Source organism: Camelina sativa, chromosome 10, assembly GCF_030686135.1.
Source record: "Camelina sativa cultivar CO46 ecotype springtype chromosome 10, ASM3068613v1".
In the NCBI taxonomy this organism is placed as follows: domain Eukaryota; kingdom Viridiplantae; phylum Streptophyta; class Magnoliopsida; order Brassicales; family Brassicaceae; genus Camelina; species Camelina sativa.
The window spans coordinates 3,271,807-3,293,979 of record NC_141889.1 but is presented as its reverse complement, the minus strand read 5'-3'; the positions used below and the strand labels follow the sequence as shown (position 1 = coordinate 3,293,979).

At 37.1% G+C, this 22,173-nt stretch overlaps 5 protein-coding genes across 12 annotated transcripts; 2 read left to right on the top strand and 3 right to left on the bottom strand.

The window, feature by feature from the left end:
- Positions 1–86: 86 nt before the first annotated feature.
- Positions 87–1,820, top strand: LOC104716875 (glutamyl-tRNA(Gln) amidotransferase subunit C, chloroplastic/mitochondrial). Of its 2 annotated transcripts, none has more exons than XM_010434336.3 (6): positions 87–475; positions 558–598; positions 684–739; positions 1,150–1,201; positions 1,311–1,416; positions 1,528–1,820. In XM_010434336.3, exons 1-5 carry the CDS (start codon positions 233–235, stop codon positions 1,384–1,386), a joined length of 468 nt encoding a protein of 155 aa, XP_010432638.1. In that variant the 5' UTR covers positions 87–232; the 3' UTR covers positions 1,387–1,416; positions 1,528–1,820. The 2 variants fall into 2 exon arrangements, with proteins under 2 accessions (XP_010432638.1, XP_010432639.1); XM_010434337.3 differs by having other exon boundaries at positions 148–475; positions 1,311–1,394.
- A 230-nt stretch (positions 1,821–2,050) lies between these two features.
- Positions 2,051–10,812, bottom strand: LOC104716874 (uncharacterized). Of its 7 annotated transcripts, none has more exons than XR_015568209.1 (23): positions 9,642–10,794; positions 9,082–9,197; positions 8,772–8,980; positions 8,340–8,459; positions 8,137–8,265; positions 7,915–8,040; positions 7,574–7,629; positions 7,370–7,469; positions 7,183–7,300; positions 6,868–7,077; positions 6,149–6,465; positions 5,876–5,969; positions 5,763–5,783; positions 5,398–5,506; positions 4,988–5,259; positions 4,590–4,717; positions 4,253–4,487; positions 3,836–4,024; positions 3,435–3,715; positions 3,139–3,343; positions 2,790–3,032; positions 2,587–2,675; positions 2,051–2,497 (listed from the first exon to the last, which is right to left on the bottom strand). XR_015568209.1 is itself a non-coding variant. In XM_087468466.1 (23 exons), the coding sequence occupies exons 1-23, from the start codon at positions 10,472–10,474 to the stop codon at positions 2,350–2,352; spliced, it is 4,353 nt and encodes a 1,450-aa protein (XP_087324592.1). In that variant the 5' UTR covers positions 10,475–10,797; the 3' UTR covers positions 2,051–2,349. The 7 variants fall into 7 exon arrangements, 5 of the variants coding, with proteins under 5 accessions (XP_087324592.1, XP_087324594.1, XP_010432636.1 ...); XM_087468466.1 differs by having other exon boundaries at positions 6,144–6,465; positions 9,642–10,797; XR_015568208.1 differs by lacking the exon at positions 5,763–5,783 and having other exon boundaries at positions 9,642–10,809.
- Positions 10,813–13,072: 2,260 nt separating this feature from the next.
- Positions 13,073–15,219, top strand: LOC104716873 (uncharacterized). Its single transcript, XM_010434333.3, has 4 exons — positions 13,073–13,892; positions 14,239–14,346; positions 14,675–14,842; positions 14,990–15,219. The coding sequence occupies exons 1-4, from the start codon at positions 13,791–13,793 to the stop codon at positions 15,113–15,115; spliced, it is 504 nt and encodes a 167-aa protein (XP_010432635.1). The 5' UTR covers positions 13,073–13,790; the 3' UTR covers positions 15,116–15,219.
- Positions 15,220–15,287: 68 nt separating this feature from the next.
- LOC104716872 (vacuolar-processing enzyme gamma-isozyme) lies at positions 15,288–18,546 on the bottom strand. The gene is made up of 9 exons (XM_010434331.3): positions 17,830–18,546; positions 17,500–17,664; positions 17,248–17,404; positions 17,081–17,166; positions 16,801–17,000; positions 16,638–16,686; positions 16,333–16,545; positions 16,031–16,237; positions 15,288–15,695 (listed from the first exon to the last, which is right to left on the bottom strand). Exons 1-9 carry the CDS (start codon positions 18,046–18,048, stop codon positions 15,513–15,515), a joined length of 1,479 nt encoding a protein of 492 aa, XP_010432633.1. The 5' UTR covers positions 18,049–18,546; the 3' UTR covers positions 15,288–15,512.
- A 356-nt stretch (positions 18,547–18,902) lies between these two features.
- Positions 18,903–21,113, bottom strand: LOC104716871 (putative protein phosphatase 2C 61). The gene is made up of 5 exons (XM_010434330.3): positions 20,670–21,113; positions 20,292–20,546; positions 20,091–20,208; positions 19,777–20,000; positions 18,903–19,489 (listed from the first exon to the last, which is right to left on the bottom strand). Exons 1-5 carry the CDS (start codon positions 20,856–20,858, stop codon positions 19,307–19,309), a joined length of 969 nt encoding a protein of 322 aa, XP_010432632.1. The 5' UTR covers positions 20,859–21,113; the 3' UTR covers positions 18,903–19,306.
- Between the last annotated feature and the right edge of the window lie 1,060 nt (positions 21,114–22,173).

The following is a 22,173-nucleotide window of genomic DNA, read 5'->3' as shown; positions in this document are numbered from 1 at the left end:
TAACCCAAAAAAAATTTCAGTTCGTATTATAACAAATCCACGTAATGTCATCTTGATGAAGTAATAGACTGAAATCTGAAAAAAACATAAATCAATTTTGTAACTGGACCGGTTAAAACCGGTTTAGTTAGTCCTTTGAAACGACACAGCTTTAGCAAATATATTTTGTTCATCTTCTTCTATCCGAAGCCCAGCGGAGTTGAGGAGATAGACAAGAGAGAAAGGTTTAGCCATGGCAACCAGAGCTTTGCTCGCCGTTATATCTGCGTCTCCGAATCGCCGCTTCATCTCATCGAGCAGTATCAGAATCCAATCTTCGCTTTCTTCTTTTTCAAGACTCAATTTCCAAAGACACAGTAGAAAAATCCATAGAACAGCTGGAAGTTACTCGTCTGACAAGGAGTCCTCCGTTCTTCCGCCGCCGGACGTCTCCCGACTAGCAGAGACAGCTCGAATCTCTCTAACTCCGGGCGAGGTACCATTTTATTACTCTCTCTCTCTCCTTCTAGTCGAATTGAGTCCTCTCACATTGTTCCTCTTTCTATTGTTTTGTTCAGATAGAGGAATGTGAAACTAAAATTCGTCGAGTCATCGACTGGTAAGTATTTATGAACCAAACCCTAAACCCTCTTCTATCGTTGCCTTCCACGATTATGTATGTTGTTGATTGGTGAAAAATGCAGGTTCGGCCAGCTTCAACAAGTTGATGTTAACAGTGTGGAACCAGCGATCAGAGCCGGTCAGAATCATACTTTTACTCTACTTTCTTCTTTTTATTTTCTTGTATTGAACCTTTATTGTGGTTTTGTTGGTCTGCGTCTATGAAACATTAATGTAAAGAGTGGAACCTTTGAAAAAAGAACAAGAAGAAGAATCATTTTCTGAGTTTCAATGGCAAATTTAGTTGTAAGTAAGATTTGTTGAGTCCATCTCGCAAATGGCGGCAAATCATGAGTCTGTTTTCGGTTCAAGTAGACTCATGTAACAGATCTTTTCAAGCTAAAGCTGATTGGTATTAGGTGCAAGTCTTTGTAGTTTTTACGCATTCTCTTGGTTTATATATGGTTTTGCTGTAGTAAGATGTCTAGTTATCAATATTGTTCCTTTTGGCTATTCGGAAAATAATCTGCCTATTTCAATATCCGCTAGATATGGATGGTGGAAATTTGCGAGATGATTCTCCTGAAACATTTGAGAACAGGTTTGCTCTTTACACTTTTCTCCCATCTGGTAATGATAGAATGATTCCAGTTTTTAGATGAAAGCCATCTGTACTTAACTCTTGAGTGTTTTGATATTCCTCAAAACAGGGACAGTATAAGAGCTTCCATTCCAAGCTTTGAGGAAGCTTATTTAAAAGTCCCTAAAATACTTAACAAAGAGTGACATTTCAGGTGCTCTACTCTCATTTCGGAGGTATCATTGTTACCTTCTGATGATCTTAGCTTATTTGTTAAGATAAAATCTCGTTAGTGGAAAGAAGATTGTGCATTGATTTTCTTTGTGGTGTATGTCTTTCATGTGCAGCTTCTTCTTGGAGTTGTTTGGCTGGAGAGATCCATTGTCAGATCCAGTTCTTGTTGAGAACAAAATGGCTTCACAATTGTTAAGGCACGTAAGGCTATTGCTCTACAACATTTTGTTCACGACTCACCACAACTTATATGCCATGTAGAACTAAACTCAAATCAATTTTTCTTTTTGATCCCGGGCTATTTTGAATCCTGTGCGTTTTGTGCCCGATCGGTTATGAAATCGAACTGAACTATTGCTCTACAACATTCATGTTCGTTTCCTACTTTCAAAAGCGTTTTGTATTATGTGGATGTAGAAGAAGAGAGACAACAAAGAGTGCATAAACAAAATCATCAAACCAATATAACATCATTTAAAACGGCAAAACAAACAACTGGCAGCATTTTCTGAGTTCATCTTGTACATTGGTTTGTGTAATTATCCAAGTTCATGACATACCTATCTCAGACCTTGTGTTAAGTATAATGTGGACTAACGTAGGAAGAAGAGAGACAACGAGAGTGCACCAACACAATAAAAGTGAATCTTCGTAGTAAAGACATTCATCATTTTAAACCGCAAAACAACATCCCAGTGCGGATCATCCGAGAGATCCATCAATGTTACCAAAAAGAACACAAGATGGATCTTGGCGTGGGAACAAAATAAAAGCATGTTTTCAGGATTATTCTTTTCTCTTCCTACTTTTCTAAGAGTTAGCTATATTCACCTGAAAGAATCTTTGAATCAGCTTGTGCACAAACCAGAAGACGCCTTTTAAAAAAACGAGCTCCCTCCACCTTGTTTTGTATAAATTATGGTTTGGTTTGTGTCTCACGACTGCCAGAACAGCTCGGAATCATCACTGTACAAGGAGTAATCTTGTATCTCGAGGTTTGCAACGTGCCAGCTTACAAGTTGGGATTGCAAGACTTTGCACAGAAACAAAGCGACTGGGAATATCCACCATTCGTTCTCATCCCTGCACAAGAAATAGAAATTAGTTGCTGATGCAAGAAGGAATGTGTTGTTTGGTTTGAACTTAAAGTGAAGTTTGTTTTCTTCTCTCACACGCTAATGTTCCATGGCTGGAGGTACGGGATTTTTTTCCCAGAGGATGAGCCATGATAGTGAACATATCCACACACAAAGGCAACAACCTGCAAAAACCCCACCAGGCCCAAAAGGATTTGTACTCATGTAAGAGGAAGTTGCAGAAACTAGAGAAGGCGACTTTAAAGATGTAGCATTTGCATATCAAGATAAATACTTACGACATTGACCAAGGATGTGACGTTCCACAATGCATAAACGCGTGTGCGACCAGCAGAGCGCCTTGGTCCGTGGCTAAACAAAGCGCTGACCCCGGCAGGGAATGTGAAAATGATGCTGAGAGGTAAAATAAACATAGCGAGAAAAACATCCAGCAAAGATATCGAGTAGAGTTGGAGCAGCGTGAGTAACATTAGAGTTAGATCTCCTAGGAGTAGAACCGAGATAACCAGACCAACCAGATCCTATGAACACCAAGGAAAATTACAGATTTCAAAATACTCACTAGTAAAGAGGGATAAAAAAGGCAAACATGCTTGAAGAAAAGACGAAGTCACAGGGATGCTTTACCTGATGGCCAACAGGTTTTGTGTTATGAATCAAGAAGGAGATGAGGGAAAGGACATCTTTTTCTTCTTTGAGAAATTGTAAGCTTCCAATGTCTATGATTTCTCCACACTCTCGATGCCTCACGTGGTTGATTGCGCTTCTTAGGGGTTGAATACTATGCAAATTCTCCCTAAAATCATCAGGGGAGTTCTCAATTTGTGTCCCCCTGCATATTAAAAAATTAAAGAACGTCTGGATCTTTCGCAGTACTGTGCTTGGCATATAAACAGCAGAGAGAATCAAAGTGAAATTTCTACCATGGATGCTGCTGTTCTGTTTCATCAAGACTGCTTCTTGCTGATGGCACGTCATCTACAATGGTGTGAACAAGGATTCCATACTGGCAAGACGACGAAGACAATGCCTGAAACCTAGCTAGGTCGACACGTACACCATGTCTTTTCAAAGCAGGGTTTCCATGAGTTTCAATCCATCTCAGAACAGAGCGAAACGTGGACCTCAATTTCCCTTGCTGAACTAGACGCAGCTGAGCGTTCAGACCAGCAACAAAGCGATACCATGTGGTTGGTGGGACCAACTATAAAAAAGGGGATAAATTCATTACGATAGTGCAGTCAATGACAGTAATCCATATAGGTGAAGCAAGTAAAAGACCACGCCACATAGATCAGTCTATATGAAACAAAAAAAAACGGACCTGGCTCAGAAGACTGGTCAGAATATCGTCACTTTGGAGTGAGTAATAGGCCATGTAACTTCCGTCTCCTCCAAATATTAAAGGCATTGGAAGTCTTCGATGAACTGGAGGAGGAAGATCGCTTCTCTTTTCATCACCACCAAGGAAGAAATCTAGATGACCTAACATCAAATCAGGAGTAGCAGCTACCTGCACACCACAAATTTTCGTGAACCTCAATCCTTGCCATCTTTTAACAACGAAATGGAACATTTTTAGAAAAAACATATAACCTCAAACCTCTTAATTTAGATCCTATTACAACTATGATGACTGCTCACCAATTTCAGAAACTATGATTGGCCTTTTCTCTGTCTTGCTAATATTTACAATGTTAGCAGACTGCATTGCTCAATGCTCAATAGATGAAATATGTACCTTTAGCCCTTCATATAATGCTCTAGAACGACAAGAGCGTAGACAAGAATGGTCATATTCTGATCGAACAAAGTCACGGAGTTTCTGAAATTTCAGCCTTCGGCGTGATTGCTGCCATGACCATGCAAGAGGATAGACAAGAACTGAAAGCATAATGTAAATCGCACCCTCCCACCACTGGTATGCAGCTATAGCATTGACCTCATCAACAAACCCATTAAACGCAGCCTCATACCTAGAGAAAATTCAAATTAGGAGAGGCTAAAACTAAGAATTTGAAAAACTATAAACATATTATTACAAAAAGGTAAAAATTAACAGCTAATAACTAACTTACACAATCTCTTTTATTTCCTCTGGGGGTGTATGGGAAAGATGCCAAGGTTCACTGAAAGTATTAGGACCTAAGAAATAGATCCTATGCATGTGGCCCTGTGATTCCTCCACCCTGCTCGTCTCCATCACCTGATAAAATTAAACACAATATAAATGTTAGAAGACATTAACTATAAAAGGAGCACTTCAACAATTGTATATAATCTACTCAATTAAGATAGCAAACACAGGTTTATAATCATGTTTTTGTAACCTATTTCAAAAAATTTCTTTCTTTCTATAAGTTCCAGCGAGATATCTGTCAATAGGAGGACCATCTAATAGCAACAACAAAACCCTGAATTCTATTGTTGTGTTCCATTCACATGACATCTCCCTTAAGATAAAGATTAAGCAAACCTCGTTCAAGGACTCGAGGAATGGAAATGAGTGATCAATTTGAGAGCCATGATGGGTCGGGGCAGACCCATGTAAATCGTCACCGCTAACAAATTTCATCCGGGCGACACTGAAAACAAGTGCTAGTAGGAGGAGCACGATTACTAAAAGAACACCAAACAACCAGGGTCCACCAAATGTGTATACAAGCTCTTCAAGCGTAGTATAACAGTGTGGCATGTGGTATCTATCCGAAATGCATTTATATGGACAAGGCGTTTCTGCAACACCGCCTGTCAAGAAACAAGTAAACACAACAAATTTTGTGTATCAGATACACTAAGGATAATATAAATAAAGAGGGAAAACACATTGCAGCTAAAATCATTGTTTCTCTATAAACTGATCAATGTTCCAAATAAAAAAAGTACCTCGAACAGTGACATATGCAGCACGATGGGGAAGATCATTAGCCGGACAAAGATGACAAAGAGCTTTATCAGATCCAGTAACATTCTTATAAGTGCCAGATGGACATTCCTGTAGAATATTTAAACATGTAGATAGTTGAAGTATGCTTTTTAATTTTTGGTCGACAGTTGAATCTGTGTTAAACTAATAAAGTTGGAGAGCGACAGCTCGTAAGAAGGATGAACTACATAAATGTAATAGATAATGAAATACATTTATCAACAGATAATAAAAAGGACACAAAACATCCCTGGCCTAAGCAGGTCTGAATTATGTGTTTGAAATACTTGCTATTGTTTGGTTACGATAGAGAATGTAACGTTACCTGAAACCATTTGATTAAAACCTAGTAGAGAGTACAGGAAAATTAAAACTCTAATCCATCCAAACATGTTTTGATGCAGAAAAACAATAACATATACAGAAGTTCAACACTACCTCGCAAAATAAACCGTAGAGACCTTCTGGACAAGCTTTGCCAGTCAAAGTTCCATTCCCTCCAACGTTATCTTCAATGATACCCATCCCTCCGCTGTAAACCATTATTGGAATCACATGTTAAGTTCTAGAAATACATTAAGAAGAGTAACTCGAGTGCTTACATAAACTAAATAAAGAATTAATTGTTTCTCCAAGATGGCAATCGCAAATGCGTTATCATAATATATTATAAAAGGTCGTTGCGTATGGACTTCTTATAACAAACCTTACATAAATTCTTCCCTTTACTATGGCAACGGGATGATAGACATCACCAGTGGGAATGTCTGACCAGTGAAAATGAATCCTTCCACCACTTCCCCCACCACCTCCCTTTAGGCTTCCATTTCCTCCAACACTAGAGAGAATCGCAGACCTCCCTATCTCAAGTGTGCGCAAGAATAAAAGTACGGTTCCACCTGAACCACCACCAGGTCCTAGACTTGAATTACTTAGGCCTTTCAGCGTCTTCCTGGGACTTTCACCATCAGTTGTTATCGAGCCTTCCAGTGACAAGCTTGAAAGTGGGTGCTCAAGTGAACCAATCACTTCACAAATTGGTATAAAACAAATTATTAGGAAGAGTTACATTTTAGAGACAGTTGATATATTGCAGGAAACAGGTCGAAGTGAACTAAACACTACACAAATTTGTAGAAAATGATTATTGGGAAGTGATACATTTCAGAAACAGTTAGTATATTGGTAGGAAAAAGGTCGAAGAAAAGTTTCGACCATTGGCAACAGTTCGGGTAAACCAGTCACTTCACAATAGAGATAGTGAGCAAGTGGTGAAACCAGATGAGAAACAGTAAGCTTTACATTAGGTCAATGAATTACTTCACTTTTATCATTTTGAAGTTTCAAAATTATTCATGTTAGAACGAGGATTAAGTTGATACTATCTGAAAGTTGAAAATATCAATTACCAAATGATCAACATGTCTTACCAATGATTCCTCCACCAGCAACTGAATCTGTTGACTCTTCATTTCCACTTCCACTGCCAAGTTCACATGGTAGGTCTGCATTTCCATAAGAATCTCCACCCTCGATGCAAGTATGATTGTAACACCCGTTTCCGCCTTTACCACCATGTCCACCACCACTCCCAATACCGCTTCTCAGAAACCTACCTGCCCCAACTCCACCTTTGCAGCCTGTGTGCATAATCAAATGCTCAAAAGCTGGTTTACAATAGATATATGAAAGACAGAAAGTAAAGACTAATCAGGAGAATCATCTTAAATAAGTATGTGGCTTACCCATCCCTTCTGCGGATATTGTTCCAGAAGAGCGAACGATTACCGTTCTTGCCAGATGGAATTGGATTACAGATCCTTTGATGAGACCTTCAACAGTAATATCCTCAACTCGGCAGATCTGCCACAGAGACCAGTTAGAACAGACAAACACCTTCTTTTGTGATATATTATCTCCGTAAACAAGTACCTGAAGAGTGAATGGAAGGGATGAATTGACATTGCAATCCTCCGGCGGGTGGAGTAGTTCAACAGGGCAATCTTGGCGTTGACAGTAAAGCTTTGGGGTACTTTGAAAAAACCAACCATAAAATTTTAGAGGCTCAGTACTACAAAACAGAATAATAAGGATAAATATATTTGTGGAAGGATCGCTCGAACCTTCAGAACTTACAGGCCACCAGTTGATGCATTCTGCAAAGGACCACGCAAAACCGCTCCAACTCCAACCTTCACGAATTAAAGATATAACTGTTAGTCAGGAATACCTTTTGTCTTCCTACTGGTTCTCACTTATGTCTGAATTCAAATGTCCTGAATATAGAAAAGAGCTCTATTTCTTCCCTCTTAAAGATAGTGGGGAAAGCAAAACACTTAATCCGACATAAATGAAACTTTCAGCCCTGTACCAAGTCATACCAAGTAGAACCACAACTTTCTGAACCTCCACATCAAACAGCCCATATAAGGCAAAAAAAAAGGTCACAAAAGCATGATGTAGTTCATTTCTCTTACCTGGATGCTATAAAACAGAGACAAAATCAGACGCTGTGCTTCAATTGTATCTCCTCTGCCTGTTAGAGTCAACAGACCCTGCCCATGTACTCCGAGGTTTCCACTGGATTGGATCACGGAGGAATCCTAAATAAAGAAACGAGCATAGAATAGGACATCAAATTTGTCTATAATTCAGCGACGCGACAAAGAAATCAATTATAAAATATTTGATTAGAATACCTTAAGCACCAACAGATTACTAATTTCGAGCATTGAAGTCCCCAGTATTGTCACACCACCGCCATCTATAAACATTCTTGACTTCAACATCAAAAACACCTTTACTGTCATCCGTAAAGCCCCGTAAACCTGATACATATCATAGAGGTTAACATAGTATGTAGAAGTAAGAAAAATATATCTTTCCAAATTTAATCGGATACCTTGATAGCAGAATTACTCATCAAGAGTTCTTCAGCAAGTAATTCAAATTCAGAAGAAGCATAACGTGGAAGACCAAAGTTCAACTCTCCACCATTTGACAAACTTATCAGTCCTTGAACCTGTAAAACCGGGAAATTGTATAAACTTCTTCAGGACCTACAACAATATTCTTAAAGGTTTAAAAAAAAATTTAGTAATAGAACCTCATCATTTCATATATTTCTGCCAGAGAAAATAAGATGTCAATTGATTAATATAGAAGAGAGATCAAGACTCATTGAATATGAACATCAACACAAACATAACTTCTACATAAAAACAAAAGGTTTGTATCGCTGGATGAAACTTGTTTCTAGAAATTGTTACTTGGCTTCAGTGACCAAAAAGATGATGCTTACAGTATCAAGAACCCTATATCTACTTTCACAAACCTGGACACGGCTCCAGCGCAAGGGAACAGCAACCTTTGTACGATTTCGGATATACAAATTGGTGAAAAGGCGATGATTAGGGAACTCCAGGAGAAGAGTGTCTGTAAATGTTGTCTTATTGTGGTTGTCGATAGTTAAGCTCTCCGAAATAACATCATACAGAGTTCCAGCAGCTCCAGCATTTTCTGGACAACCAAAACTACTACCTCCTACAAAAAGTAAATTTCAACTGGACTGTCACAATCACAAATACTTAAACAAAAGAGGGGACCATCAAGATGAGTTGCTGAAAGAACAAACTGAAGCTAACCATGGAAAAAGATTTTTGGGTCAGAATGGCGGCTGTATATATGAACTGATACCCGTCCAGCACCTCCACCAGCATAACCATCACCCCCAGATGCACTTAAACGACCATTTCCTGCCCTGTAGCATGACCCAAAACAATAGTTTCAGAAACCAAGAAGAGCTAAAAAAAAAAAAAAAACTTTTCTTTTTGTGATTTGGCAAAGCAAACTGTAAACATACGATGGCATCAAAAAGGTAGATGCCAAATGCAATAATTAAGAATTCATTCATGGGCCACACAATTCAACATAGTTAAACAATCTAAGAACTTTGCATCAATTTACAACCAACCACCAAATGTGGAACCAAAAAGAGTCAAACTCTTATTTAATATTTTCTCTAAACGTAACAAAACCAATGCAGAGAGCCTTAAGATACCAAAACTCAAGTCATATAAAAGAAAGAAACAATTAGATGATTTTTTTTTTTTTTACGATCAGAAACAATTAGATGATTTAATTAAAGAACAAAGGAAAGAGTGAAAAAGACAAAAAGAGAAAGAAAAAAATAAATAAAATCTACATTTTATGTGCCAAGACGAAGATGCTGCCGCCGGACCCACCACCACCTTTAACACCACCACTGGCCCCATCAGCTAAAACGCTGCCGTTTAAACTAATATGCCCTAAAATCTCAATCGCCACCGTTCCGCCGCCACCTCCACCGTAATCAACCTCATTACTCGTGGAACCACCTCTGCTACCATAAATCTCCGGCTTCTCCAGTGACGCCCAACCGTAAACATCACCGCCGAACACATCTTCGGGAATCTTCGTAGTAGTATCCGACAAACAACACGCACCTCTCCCACCGTATCCACCACCGGCACCTTCAACACCTTCCGGCGTACCGCTAGTCCCCGGCGGAGGTTCTCCAGCCAATCCAGTGGTATCCACTGCCGAACCTTCCCCAAAATCAGCGTTATCCGCCGCGAGACGGAAAGTTCCGGCGATAACCGACGAATTCTCAGCCAATGAGAAATTCCCAGAGATATTGATCGTAATCGAACATCCCGGAAACCGACAAACCAATCTAACGCCGGGCAAAACGTGGAGATTACCTTTACCGGTGATGTTTAGGTCACGCGTGAGATTCAAATCAGCGACGAGCTTACACGTGGAATCTAAAGAGCCAACACCTCCTAGGTCATCCACACATGAAACCGTGGATACATCATCATCATCCGGTGAAGGCGCCGGCGATGGTGAAGAATCCGGCGATAGTGAAGGCTCCGGAGAGGGAGAAGGTGTCGGCGGGTCGAATCCAATCGCAGCCTCGTCCCACGAAAAGACAAATTTCGGATTTGAAGAAACGAGGATGAAGAAGGCGAAACAGAGACAGAAGAATCTCACCATTGGAATCGAATTCGTAATCACCTTCTTCTAAAGATGAGAGAATCCGTTGTTGTTCAACAGAAAAAACAACGAAGACATTGGATTCGTATATATATATATATATAACCGTTACGTCTCTCTACGAAAATTTTCAAAAATTAGAAAGAAACAGATTGAAGAAAACAGAACTCAGAACATGGTGTGGTGCTCTGTGTGTAATTGTATAACAGAGCGGAGGATGAAGAAGAGAGAGAGAGAGAGAGAGAAGATAGCGTTGGGGGGTTTGTAGAGAGAGAGAGGGAGCAAAGAAGAAGAAGGAAGCGAGAGGCGCGCTTTAGTTTGGTAAAAATGGTGGTGACATTTTTTTATTTTATTTTATTTTTTTAGAAAGGCTTTCGCGTTACACGTGAGACTTTCTTTTTTTTTGTTAGCGAATCAGTTGCCGACACGTGCTACTTCTAAAACCACCAAACTGAATTAGAATTAACTAGAGTCTTTTTTAGACTTTTAATTAATTACTTTGATTGTTATTAGTGTTAATTCAAGGGATCTGCACTTTAATTTACGTTGAAAACTTCACTTGAACAACAACAACAACAACAACAAAAAGGGAAATGCTAATAAATATCTACGAATTATCTATTTTTTGCAAAATAAATCTCTATTTTGTAATAAGACATTAAAAGTTCACATTTTTGTATTGTATATGAAAATAATAGGATTCGAGATAGCGTCATTTTGACAAGTTAATTTTTGATATGAGACTCAACATATCCTGATTATGTGCAAAAGGAGATTTTAGGGTTTTGTGTATACTAGAGACCAAGATTTGGCCTTTTGAGTTCAATCTTGGTTATGTTTTTTGTTCTTGTTTATGAGTTTGGTTCCGATATTATAAAGAAAGAGGATGACATATATTGTTTTCATAGTTTACTACATATATAGTTTTGAAGCACGCATGATAACATATGTTATCATCTTCATTGTTTCGAAGCACGGATTTTTGTCTTTTTTCCTTTTCATTTTGTTTCCTTTAGGGTTCCTGATTAAGCTAGCTAGGTGGTCTCTTAGACAAGGATAGTTTGATCTTGATGTATCTTGCCATTTTCCTAAAATCCATAACATTTTAACGGTTTCAATTAATGTGTTTAAAAAAAAAAAAAAAAAAAAAAAAAAAAAAAAAAAAAAAGAGCATCAGCATCTCCTCAACTTCATCATTATGGTTAAGTTAATTAACTTGAGATTAATGTCTATCGTCTTGTGTTTTGTTACATTTATCACGTCTTATTGAGATGCGATTTTATGCTTACATGAGAGCATCTTTCCTAAACGTGAGAAAGATCGAACAAGATATATATGCTGAAATATAACATATATGGTTCATATCGAATACTAATATAATCGCCAAGGAACTTTGAACAATTTGGTAAAAATCAGTTGTGTCCGCAGAAAAACGTAGAGTTTATCGAATATGTTTACTTATTGATCTTCACGTACACAAGGAACTTTGAACAATTTGGTAAAAATCAGTTGTGTCCGCAGAAAAACGTAGAGTTTATCGAATATGTTTACTTATTGATCTTCACGTACACATTTATTTTGAAGATCCTAAACCCTTATCCGGAGTCAAATTCCAATCCACACATCTCCCAAACGCAAACCTCACTGACTTCCAAGAGTTTCTCCAATCTTTCCAACGCTTGAGCTCGTTTTCGTGTTGCCACATGTATGTCTTTTTATGATTGCAAAACGACATGCAACTTTCAATAATTTCGTTTTAAGTTAATCCAAATTCATGCAGATTTTAAGTTACATCATCACAGTAAATTACAATGTTAACGGTAAAGTGAAATTGTACTTATATTTTTTTTTAATTAGACAGAGTTGCGAAATTTGGATAATCTGATACATAAAGAGAACCTTCACGAGACAAATAAAATTCTTCACTTTAATTAATCTTTCAAAAGAAAAATATACTTATAAAGCATCAACTTGTTGTTTGTTGACCGTAGAAAATAATGAGCCAAAGTTTCACTATAAACAATAAACCATATTCACAAGTCAAAGGTTCACAATTAATTTTCAACGTAGCTTATATTTCGAGTGGCTTCACGTATCGTACATATATATATATATATATATATATATATATATAGGACTAAAATCTCACAAGAAGAAAAAAAAATATAGTTTATTACATGAAATTTGTCAAAGTAAACACAAGAAGTGAATTGTGAAAGTGATAGTTTAACGGTTAATCATAGTGGGACCAAGATTACTATTTTTTTATTTATAATTATTTTGTTTTCGAACTTTATATTATGTGTTGGAGAATGAAAAAGATAGTACTTGTCATCACGTTTAATGATAAAATACTGATTACAAAAACAAAAAAGGCATAATGACGACAATAATGCGGAAGAAATGACGGACTTGACAAGAATATATGAGTTTGGGATTGATTGAGGATGAAGCTAACGTAGATGTACGTGTGGCTTTCCCTCAGTGTCGCGAAACCGACATCAAGCCAAATGGCAAGACACTAGATTGACTTTTGTTCAACGTGTTTGGTTGTTGACGATCCCTCCAAGAGGTTGCGTGTTGGTGCGTTCCCACTACAAGCACACGAGCTTTACATTTATTTTCATTTCTTTCTTGTTTTCGTGTCACTTTGTGTCAACAATAATGAACAAAGCGTAGCATTGGAGAAATCTTTTCCTATACATATATTCCATAAGGGGATATATGTTTAACGTGTGCTTTTTTCTATATCGTAAAAGCAATTTATCTAATCGAATTTTCTGATTTTCTCCATTGGTATTTTTGGATTTTTTTTTCCCTTATCTTGGTTGGACATAGGAATAAATCTTGACTAATCATGGTTTGAATTCTCTTGATTGTCACTTACTAGGTTTGCAGTTTGCTGATGATGTTCTTTTTGTTTTTTTTAGTAATGTTGTGTTTAGTGCTATGATTTTGCTTTATACATTACAATATTTGATTTTGATGCATTTCTTTGTAGACATTATTATTGTTGTGAACTTGTGATTTCAATGTGTTTTAGATGAAATTTCTAATTTGGGAAAGAAGAAAAAAAACAAATTGCAAATTGGGGCTCTTTAGCTTTAGAATTCATATTAAAAACTTGAATTGTTGTTTCTTTAAATGTGTGACTTGGTATCGAACCTTTTTTTTTCTTTGGGGGGGCCAGTTTGATAAATAAGAAAAAGAAGAAGGCCGTCTTCAATAATTTTTCTACTTTCCCTGAACAAAGTGACGACGACGAAACAAACAAAAAGAAAGCAAAAAAAAAATTAAGGAGGAAGAGAAATATAGAATGGTGAACTATGTGCTTAAAATCAGGGTTGATCTCGAGAATCTCACTAATCTCCAGCCTTCCGGTGGCTGCGACGATTCCAACTTCCCTTACCTCTTCAAGGTCTCTTCGCACCACTTTTTTTATTGCTTCGATTTCCCTCGTTTTAGTTTGGGGTCTATGATTGGATTGAACTAGTCGAGCCTCTTAGGGTTTTGATTTCGCCTTTTGAATCACAGATTCCAATGAAATTGAGTCTTTCAGGGTAAAATTTCTTAGGGATTTTGTTTCTTTGAAGTGTTTAAGATCAAATAGTAGGATGAGCATGTTAACACTTGGTACATGAAAGGATGAATACTGCTCCTGCTTGGTCTTTGCTTTGTTTGTTGTGTATGCGAAAGCAAGTAATCTTTTTGTATACTCGGTTATATTAACATAATGTTTTTTTTTTCTTTTTCTTGTATATTAGTTGAAATGTGAAAGATGTGGAGAGGTGACTCCCAAAGAAACATGTGTGACTTTGAATGAGACATTTACTCCTCCGGGAGGTAGGGGTACTTGCCATCTTGTTCAGAAGGTAATTTCGATCCTGCCTCTTTCTTGATCTCTTCTTAGTATGTTTGAGAGATCATTCTTCTGTGCTTTCGAATAGAAGTTAATGTCAAGATTCCAGAAAGCAAATATTGGCTGTAGTTTTGGCCTTTGGGATTAGAGCTGTATCGTAGCATATCCAACGGACTTATACAACTTCTGGTTTTGGCTAAGTTGCATTTTGGATGACCTCTGGCATTATTACTGGGATCTGTTTCTCTGCTCAAACGAAACGTTTCTTTCTTATCTCGTTCTGTTGCACAATGTTTTTAATACTGATAATTTGATGGTTTTGTCTCCATGAGTTATTCTAGTGTAAGTTCTGTGGAAGGGAAGGGAATGTGACTATGATTCCTGGGAAAGGTCGACCTTTAACTCTCCAAGATTCTGAGGCTGGAGAACATGTCCCTCTTATGGTCTTTGACTGTCGTGGCTATGAACCTGTGGATTTTGGATTTGGTGGATATTGGAAAGCTGAAGCTGTAAGTTGTAACTCTCTCACTTAGTTTTTTCTGATTTCCTACAACAAGTTGTCTGGACAAAGAACTCCATGCTTTGTTTCCAGTAATCTTTGATGCTCGATACTACTTTAAGTTCTCATGAAATGAATTCTTTTTTGGCCTTACCAGGAATCTGGGACCAAATATGATGAGATTGATTTGTCGAGTGGTGAGGAATTCACAGAGTATGATGAGAAGGGCGAGTGCCCCGTAATGATTTCGAACTTCCGTGCAAGCTTCAGCGTCACCAAGTAAAGTATATAAGTCTATTGTCTATTTTCTGATTCACTGCACACTTGGTGTATGTAAAAACCATGAAATGATAATGACTCAAGTTCTAATAAATTTCTCTTTTTCTATTTTCCTCGGCTGTTTCTGCTACAATAAGTAAATCATCCATTAGTTTGAGAATTTTGCAAGAACATTATAATAAACAAACCTTCTATAGTATAAATCTATACATTAACTTTAGTTCTACAAGCATTTGTACATGGTACATGGATAATTTGAAATAATCATACACTGAAGAGGGAAATGATAGTGAGATTTACAGAGAGGATAATGGATTGAAGCAGTATACAACTAATCGAAATAAGAATATTTTGGCTATGACGATTGGTGGTATAAACAAATGCGAAGAGGGTGTAGGGTTTTATGCACTGAATCCGCGGCGAAGCGAGCTCCAAGGACCAGGTGGGATTGTGGTACAAGCCTGTGAAGCTGCCTCCTCCATTTGCTCCATTTGGATCCCTGCGTTGCAGATGTTTGCAAAAGACCTCATGTGCTTCATACCGTACTGAGACAGCGATCCACAGTGCCTCTCAAAAGCTCTCACCTAAACAACACAATGAAGATTATGCAGTTCTTCTCTATATGAAACATTAAGTCAATGAGTTTGTAATTTGATAACTCTTTTCATAAACATAGGATAAGAGTAAACAGAGAGTCACAATCAGTATGGCCCAGATTTGTGAAGTGATTAGCAACGCAAGTGGCTAATTATATAGAGTGCTGGGCTCCACAACCAACCTCTATGAGATTTTTTCCATGGTACATAATGATCGATGTGATCCCATGACTATACCAATACGTTTTCCAATACTAACCATAAGGGCTGATGAGAAGATTGACGCAACAAAGTCTTAAGGGGAAAGTGACGTATTTATTTACCATATTTTTGAGGCAGTTCCAGTCATCAACTAGCGGTTGCCCAGCAGAACGTACTTTGTTTAGCACTATAGGACCATCCGAAATACCAAACAAGATTTTTCCAACGAGCATCACGCTATTGTCAACATGAAGTCTGTGAGACATGACTTCAAGTAGTTGCTTATGAGCTTCTGTTTTTCTAGCGGAACCTTCTGGTGCTTTTCGGTACTTCATGAAAACAATAACATGCAAAAGAACTTGTAATTAGCAATCCAAGGAACCACTGAGTATCCAAAAGATGCAAACAAGAATGGACAAATAACCTTTTCCCAAAAATGGACAAGATCTGCATCACGCTGATTTGTAACTCTTGAAGGTGGTGGCTTCAGTGAATTCGCGTCCACAAAGGTGAAATTTTCATTGGCAGGGTTTGTTCCCATATAAAGGTCGAGCAGATCCTTGCTAAGTCCAACATCGCCATATTGCATGACATGAGAACCATAAGAGTACTCAGTAGGTGCAGTCCTCTTTTTCACCTGAAACAGAGACACACTTATTTGCTAACAATCTAATTTACAGCTGAGAAAGTTTTAATCTACATCATTACAGACTTTCCATAGAAGCTTACAAGTTCATATTGCTGCTGCAGAGTCTCAGTCTGTAAATTGTGCACACCACTGTTGCATTTTAGGCAAATCAGAATCAATATATGAGACATCCATAGAGATTCATAAAACATGAGAAACAGAACACTGCTACTATTGTTAGTGTGTTGGGATTCTTTAGCTTACCTATCTTCCATCCAAGCAACACTGTACAAGTCACCTAAACAAGTGTCATACTCGGGTGGAGGACTAGGTTCATCTCCAGGGCAATAGGTACCCCAACTGCTTTCTTCTGCGTTTGATGCAGTTGTGGCATAGATGTTCAAACCCTCAGGAAGAAGCCCTTCAAAGATACTTCCAGATTCACAAGCTTCAAGATAAAACACCTACAGGTTTGCCTTTTAGTATTATTACTCACAAGTCACATGAACAACAAAAGTATATCAGAGGAACTTTGGCGACTAACCAAGCTTTTATAGGTTCCTAAAGCATGTTTCTTCTTCAGAACATCGTTGAGATCATTTGCATATATGTAAGGATAAGTCGGCATGCCTGCAAATAAAAGACAAAGAACCATCAGTAACTTTGGTCTAAACCATATCCCATCCAGTCTCTGGGTTTTACTGAACTCACCTAGAATTCCAGGACCACCATGGTCAGTGTAGAATATAAAGATATGATCATTTGGACCACTATCCACAACCTTGCCACTTCCCCCTTTGACGGCAGTTTTGTCTCCAAGGATGACAGCAAATAGATTATCAACAGTAACATCATCTCCAGTGTAATCCTGCGGTACGAAAAAGTACCAACAACCAAATCAAGTAAACTCACAGCAACAAGATAACTAAAAACTCGAAAAGAGAGTAAGAAATGAAAAAAGACCTTGGGAACTCCTTGATAAACATCTTTGCCATGAGGGCTGTTGATAATGGTTCCAGGCCTTGGATTCGCGTGATGGTATGCAATATCATCATACATGAATACCACAATATTCTCATCTTTTAACCCACCTTTCCTCAAAAGTTGATAAGCATGGCATACATCAGCCTGAAATTTTAGTGAAAACACTATAATAACTATCTATCTGAAACAATAATCTCCTACTATCATAAGTTCATCATCAGCTGCCAAACTTAACTAAACTACTTGCAAAAATACAGAACAAGGCTTATAAAAAAAGAAAAACATAGAAATCCGAGAGACAGTACGTACCTGATGCCTGTAATTATCATAACCGCTCGATCCGGCGACTAAAACAGCCCACCTAGTACCGGCGTTAGAATCATCGTCGTTGTCTTGAGCAGGACGGAAGAACCGAGAAGCTTGCGACGGGAGTTTGATAACATTTTCAGGACCGTTTCTTGCGGCGGAGACGGCGATCAGCGCAAGGAAGAGAAGGAGAAGAGGAACGCCGACGGCGACACGTGTCATCTTTGTGTCCCGGGGTTTTTGGATATCAGTCGGCGAATGACGAGAGTGATGTTGATAGGAATCTTGTTTTTTTTTTTTTTTCAGTTAAAGAGTTGAATCTTGTATCTGATTGGAGAACACTATACGTTGGTTGGTTTATATAATTAAACACGCAAGCCTAAATTTTTTTACGATATTTACTTATTTAGTTTTATAAATTGATATATTTGCACATTTACCCTTATTTTGAAAATTTCTATTGCGTGCTGAACTCTTCCTTTTCTAACATTGGCTCGCGAATTATTTAGAATATATATATATGTATTATCTTGTTATATATGGACATGTATTCAGTTATTGGCATATTTTTGAATTGTTTCATTGTAATTCACAAATTTCATGAGTAAAAGAGGAGAATAATCGAATAGAAATGAAATCATGCAAAAGGAGAAAAATAGGCGATCATGTAAAACGTGTATAATAAAAGGAGAAAAATAGGTGATCATGTCAAACGTGTATAATAAACCTCGAAACAATATCAAGATGAATGAGTTATTAATAATGTTCAGATTTTTCAAAATATGGCTTAGTTTTAAAAAAAAAAATGGATATATTATGTTAGAGATAAAAATGCCAAATTTTGTGTGGCAACAAGATATGGAATCTTTTCCTTTCAAGTCTATCTGTTAGCAAAGGTTCCTTAAACGAAAAGTACTTTGTTTTGGATACTTCGGCAATATGACTTTTGTTTCTTTCTGATTCTGCCTCTTATTAGTTTTCTTCCACGAACTTGATTCGTCATACTATTATTGAGTCGCTAGATAATTTGGTGGTTATAAACTATTAATGGTGTTTTGACAAAAAAAAAAAAACCATTGGTCAAAATCAATATCATTTTGGTATATGTTATTATCAAATTCATATAGCTGCTATTACAGAACAGAATCAACTTGAACTAGTCCGAGCCAGTCCAATAAATTATGCTGTATACATTAAGATTCCCGCGACGTGTGTCCAAAATGTCTCTAGTCTCTGTTGCTTTTATCCCACGACACGCCGACACACACCATTCCTAATTAAAATCTTTTTTTTTTTCTTCTTTCTTTTTTTTTCCTAATAATCACACGACTTTACTTACAACGGTATACATAGATTTATATATACACACAGTCACGATCACTCTTACGAAACATAAAAGTATTGAGTGAGCTGTCGTGTCATTATTCTTTGCTTCCTCTTTCACCAAGTGGATTTTCTTAAATTAAATTCATAATTGTGGCTAAGGACAATGCTTCGTGTTGAGAGGGAGGCACACGACAGAGATATCATCAATATTAGCCGTTGGATATTTCTGGATCCACGCATTCGTAGCCGCCTCTGCCACCGCGTTGGCCGCTCCTGCCTCACTTCCCGACTTCATCACCACCGTAGCTACTTCTTCGTTACTAAGTACATCCCACACCTATTATTACACACACAAGACAAACAAGAAATTTCATTATTGTCTTGGAATATTGGATCATCCAATTCATAATATATTATTTTAAACGTGGGCTTTATTTTGGATCTGGCCTATTGTTTGGGTCTAATTTGATTAATAAATTAATTAACAAAAGCCTTAAATGGTTGGGCCACAACAGAACATGGATTTTGGTTCTGTTTTTAATTAATCGCAGTAACCAAAATTAAACATACACTACTTATAAACTTGTTTGCCACGATTTTTAGTTTAGGTTTAGATTAACGTACCCCGTCTGAAGCAAGGAGTAGAAACTGGTCGCGGGGAGTGATTTGATGCGTAGAGACTTGTGGAGTCGCAATGACACCGTAGCTTTTAAGGAGGAAATCACCAAAAGCCCGCGACATGGCTAAGCCTGGCCGGTTTTCAGTTGGAAGCCAAACTCTTAGAATGTGAGGTTCCGACTCCAAAGCCAACACCCTTCCGTTTCGTTTCCTTATCCTATCCGCTTCGCCTGCAATATCAATCCAAAAATGTTTTAACAATAATGAAACCGGTACGTATCATTGTTTACAACATCACTTTTTTTTTATCCATAACTTACTTGGCACACTTGGCTTCAAGTCATTGGTCAACTGAACCACCTTGGTTTCTCCATTTTCACTTGTTCCAATCATCACAGCCCTCGAGTCTCCAAGATTTGCCACCATCACTTGATTTCCCTGTTCAAATATATATTGTTCTTATTAATACAAAATTTCGAAAAAAATGAATTATTGAAGCATTGAAGATATGATTAACTTACATGTTTAACAGCGAGAACAGCAGTGGTTCCAGAAGAAGAGCAATCATGAATCTTTTTAACTTTAAGAATTCTTTTGTCCATCTCCAAACACGTAGTTTCGCAAATGAGTTTCCAGTCTCGAGTCACTGAATGATTATTCATATGACCTAAGAGTATAGATGGCAACTGGTTCCTTACGATCTTGCTTACGAATTCACCTTTCTCTCCATGCCCATCAAACACTCCACATAACGCTCCTTCTTCTGTTCCATATCCCTACAATTTTATCATTTCATTTCATCAAAAACAAATTACTACTTGTTGTGATCACAAACATATATTTATTAATAAATACGACGAAAATGATTTTATTTGGTAAGAATTAGAAAGTTTGAGTACCAGGTGGAGAATGGCAGCATCTTGGTTCAAGCCCTTTCCTCCAGCTAAAGAAGAGACAGAGCCAAAGTCTTGAGGAACATCATGGTGGTCAGAGTATAAAACTGCATTCTCTTGTCCATAATCAGTTATCTCATAAATCTGATTACGATCAGTTGATCCTCCTGAGGATATACACGAACAAAATCCCATTTTTCTTTTATCTTTTTTTTTTTTTTTTGGGATTTGTTATGTAAGAGGAGAGATGATAAAACAAATGAAAGAGTTTGATACACGACTTTGCTTATTGCATATACCCCCAGTTTTATAGCCTTTTGTGAATCTTATTTAGGAATATATAAATACATATATATATAGTTTTGTATTTCACATGGTTAAATATATATTAATTCCGATGACTTGTATCTTTAGGCATTTTAGGAAGAATGATTCAATTCCGAGGCGGTCGATCTATACTATATCATTGATAACGTTTAAAAAGAATTTGAATCTTTTTGTTAATCATATATATTTGATTACCTGCCAAAGTAAAGAATATTAAAATGAATCATTGCCGCCAATTAGAATTAAAGAATAGGTAATATATGTGTCACTAAATGAGAAACCGAATTATTTGACATACTCTAGTAATTAAGAATTTAATATAGCTTGTGTAATTGTTAGGCAATTATGTGGCTCCTGGTGTCAGTGACAATGTATAACAATTTACAATTAATCAATAAAGTTGAAAAAAACCTATGGAACTATCCCAATATTCAAATGAAAGGGCACATGACGTGGTGTGATTAGTATCTTGATTAAACTACTAATTTGATTTATTCGAGAATGGTAACAAGAGTTTCAAGTTATCAATAAAAATTTACCGACGGGGATTCTTGTTCGGCTGTGTCATTGCCTACAAGTTTAGACGCATCCAATATTTAATTCCTATTAATTTTCAGTTGTCAAATATTTAATTAATTAAAGGGAAATTCATGTATCCACATAATGCCAAAAGCTTGCTAATTAACTATGTACATAAGAAAGAAGAAAATACATATATTGACAAAAAAATATATATACATATAGAGAATTGGAGTATAACTAACTACATTAGACCAATTAAAACCTCAATCTATAAGTATGCTTACTTATTGAACAATACATGGTATGATCTGAAAATTAGAGATTGGCTTTTCATCATAGATATAAGATAAGTACTTTAATTTAGACAACTCTTTTGTTTTTTTATGTATACAATTCAACTTTATTTTACAAGAGATACTGCCGAATTGACATAGTTATTATACTGTATACGCGCTCCAACGTTTCTTGTAAGTGTTGTTAAATTCATAACTGATGGAGATTATTTGCGACGACGATACGACATGATAGTGTCTTACCAATGATTTTGTTTTAATTGTTGTTACAAACTTACAACGTAGTAAAGATATATGGGTGATATGGTTAATTTTCTTTCCAATATTGTCGTTGAGAATCTTGTGATGCATTATTATAGTTTTACAAA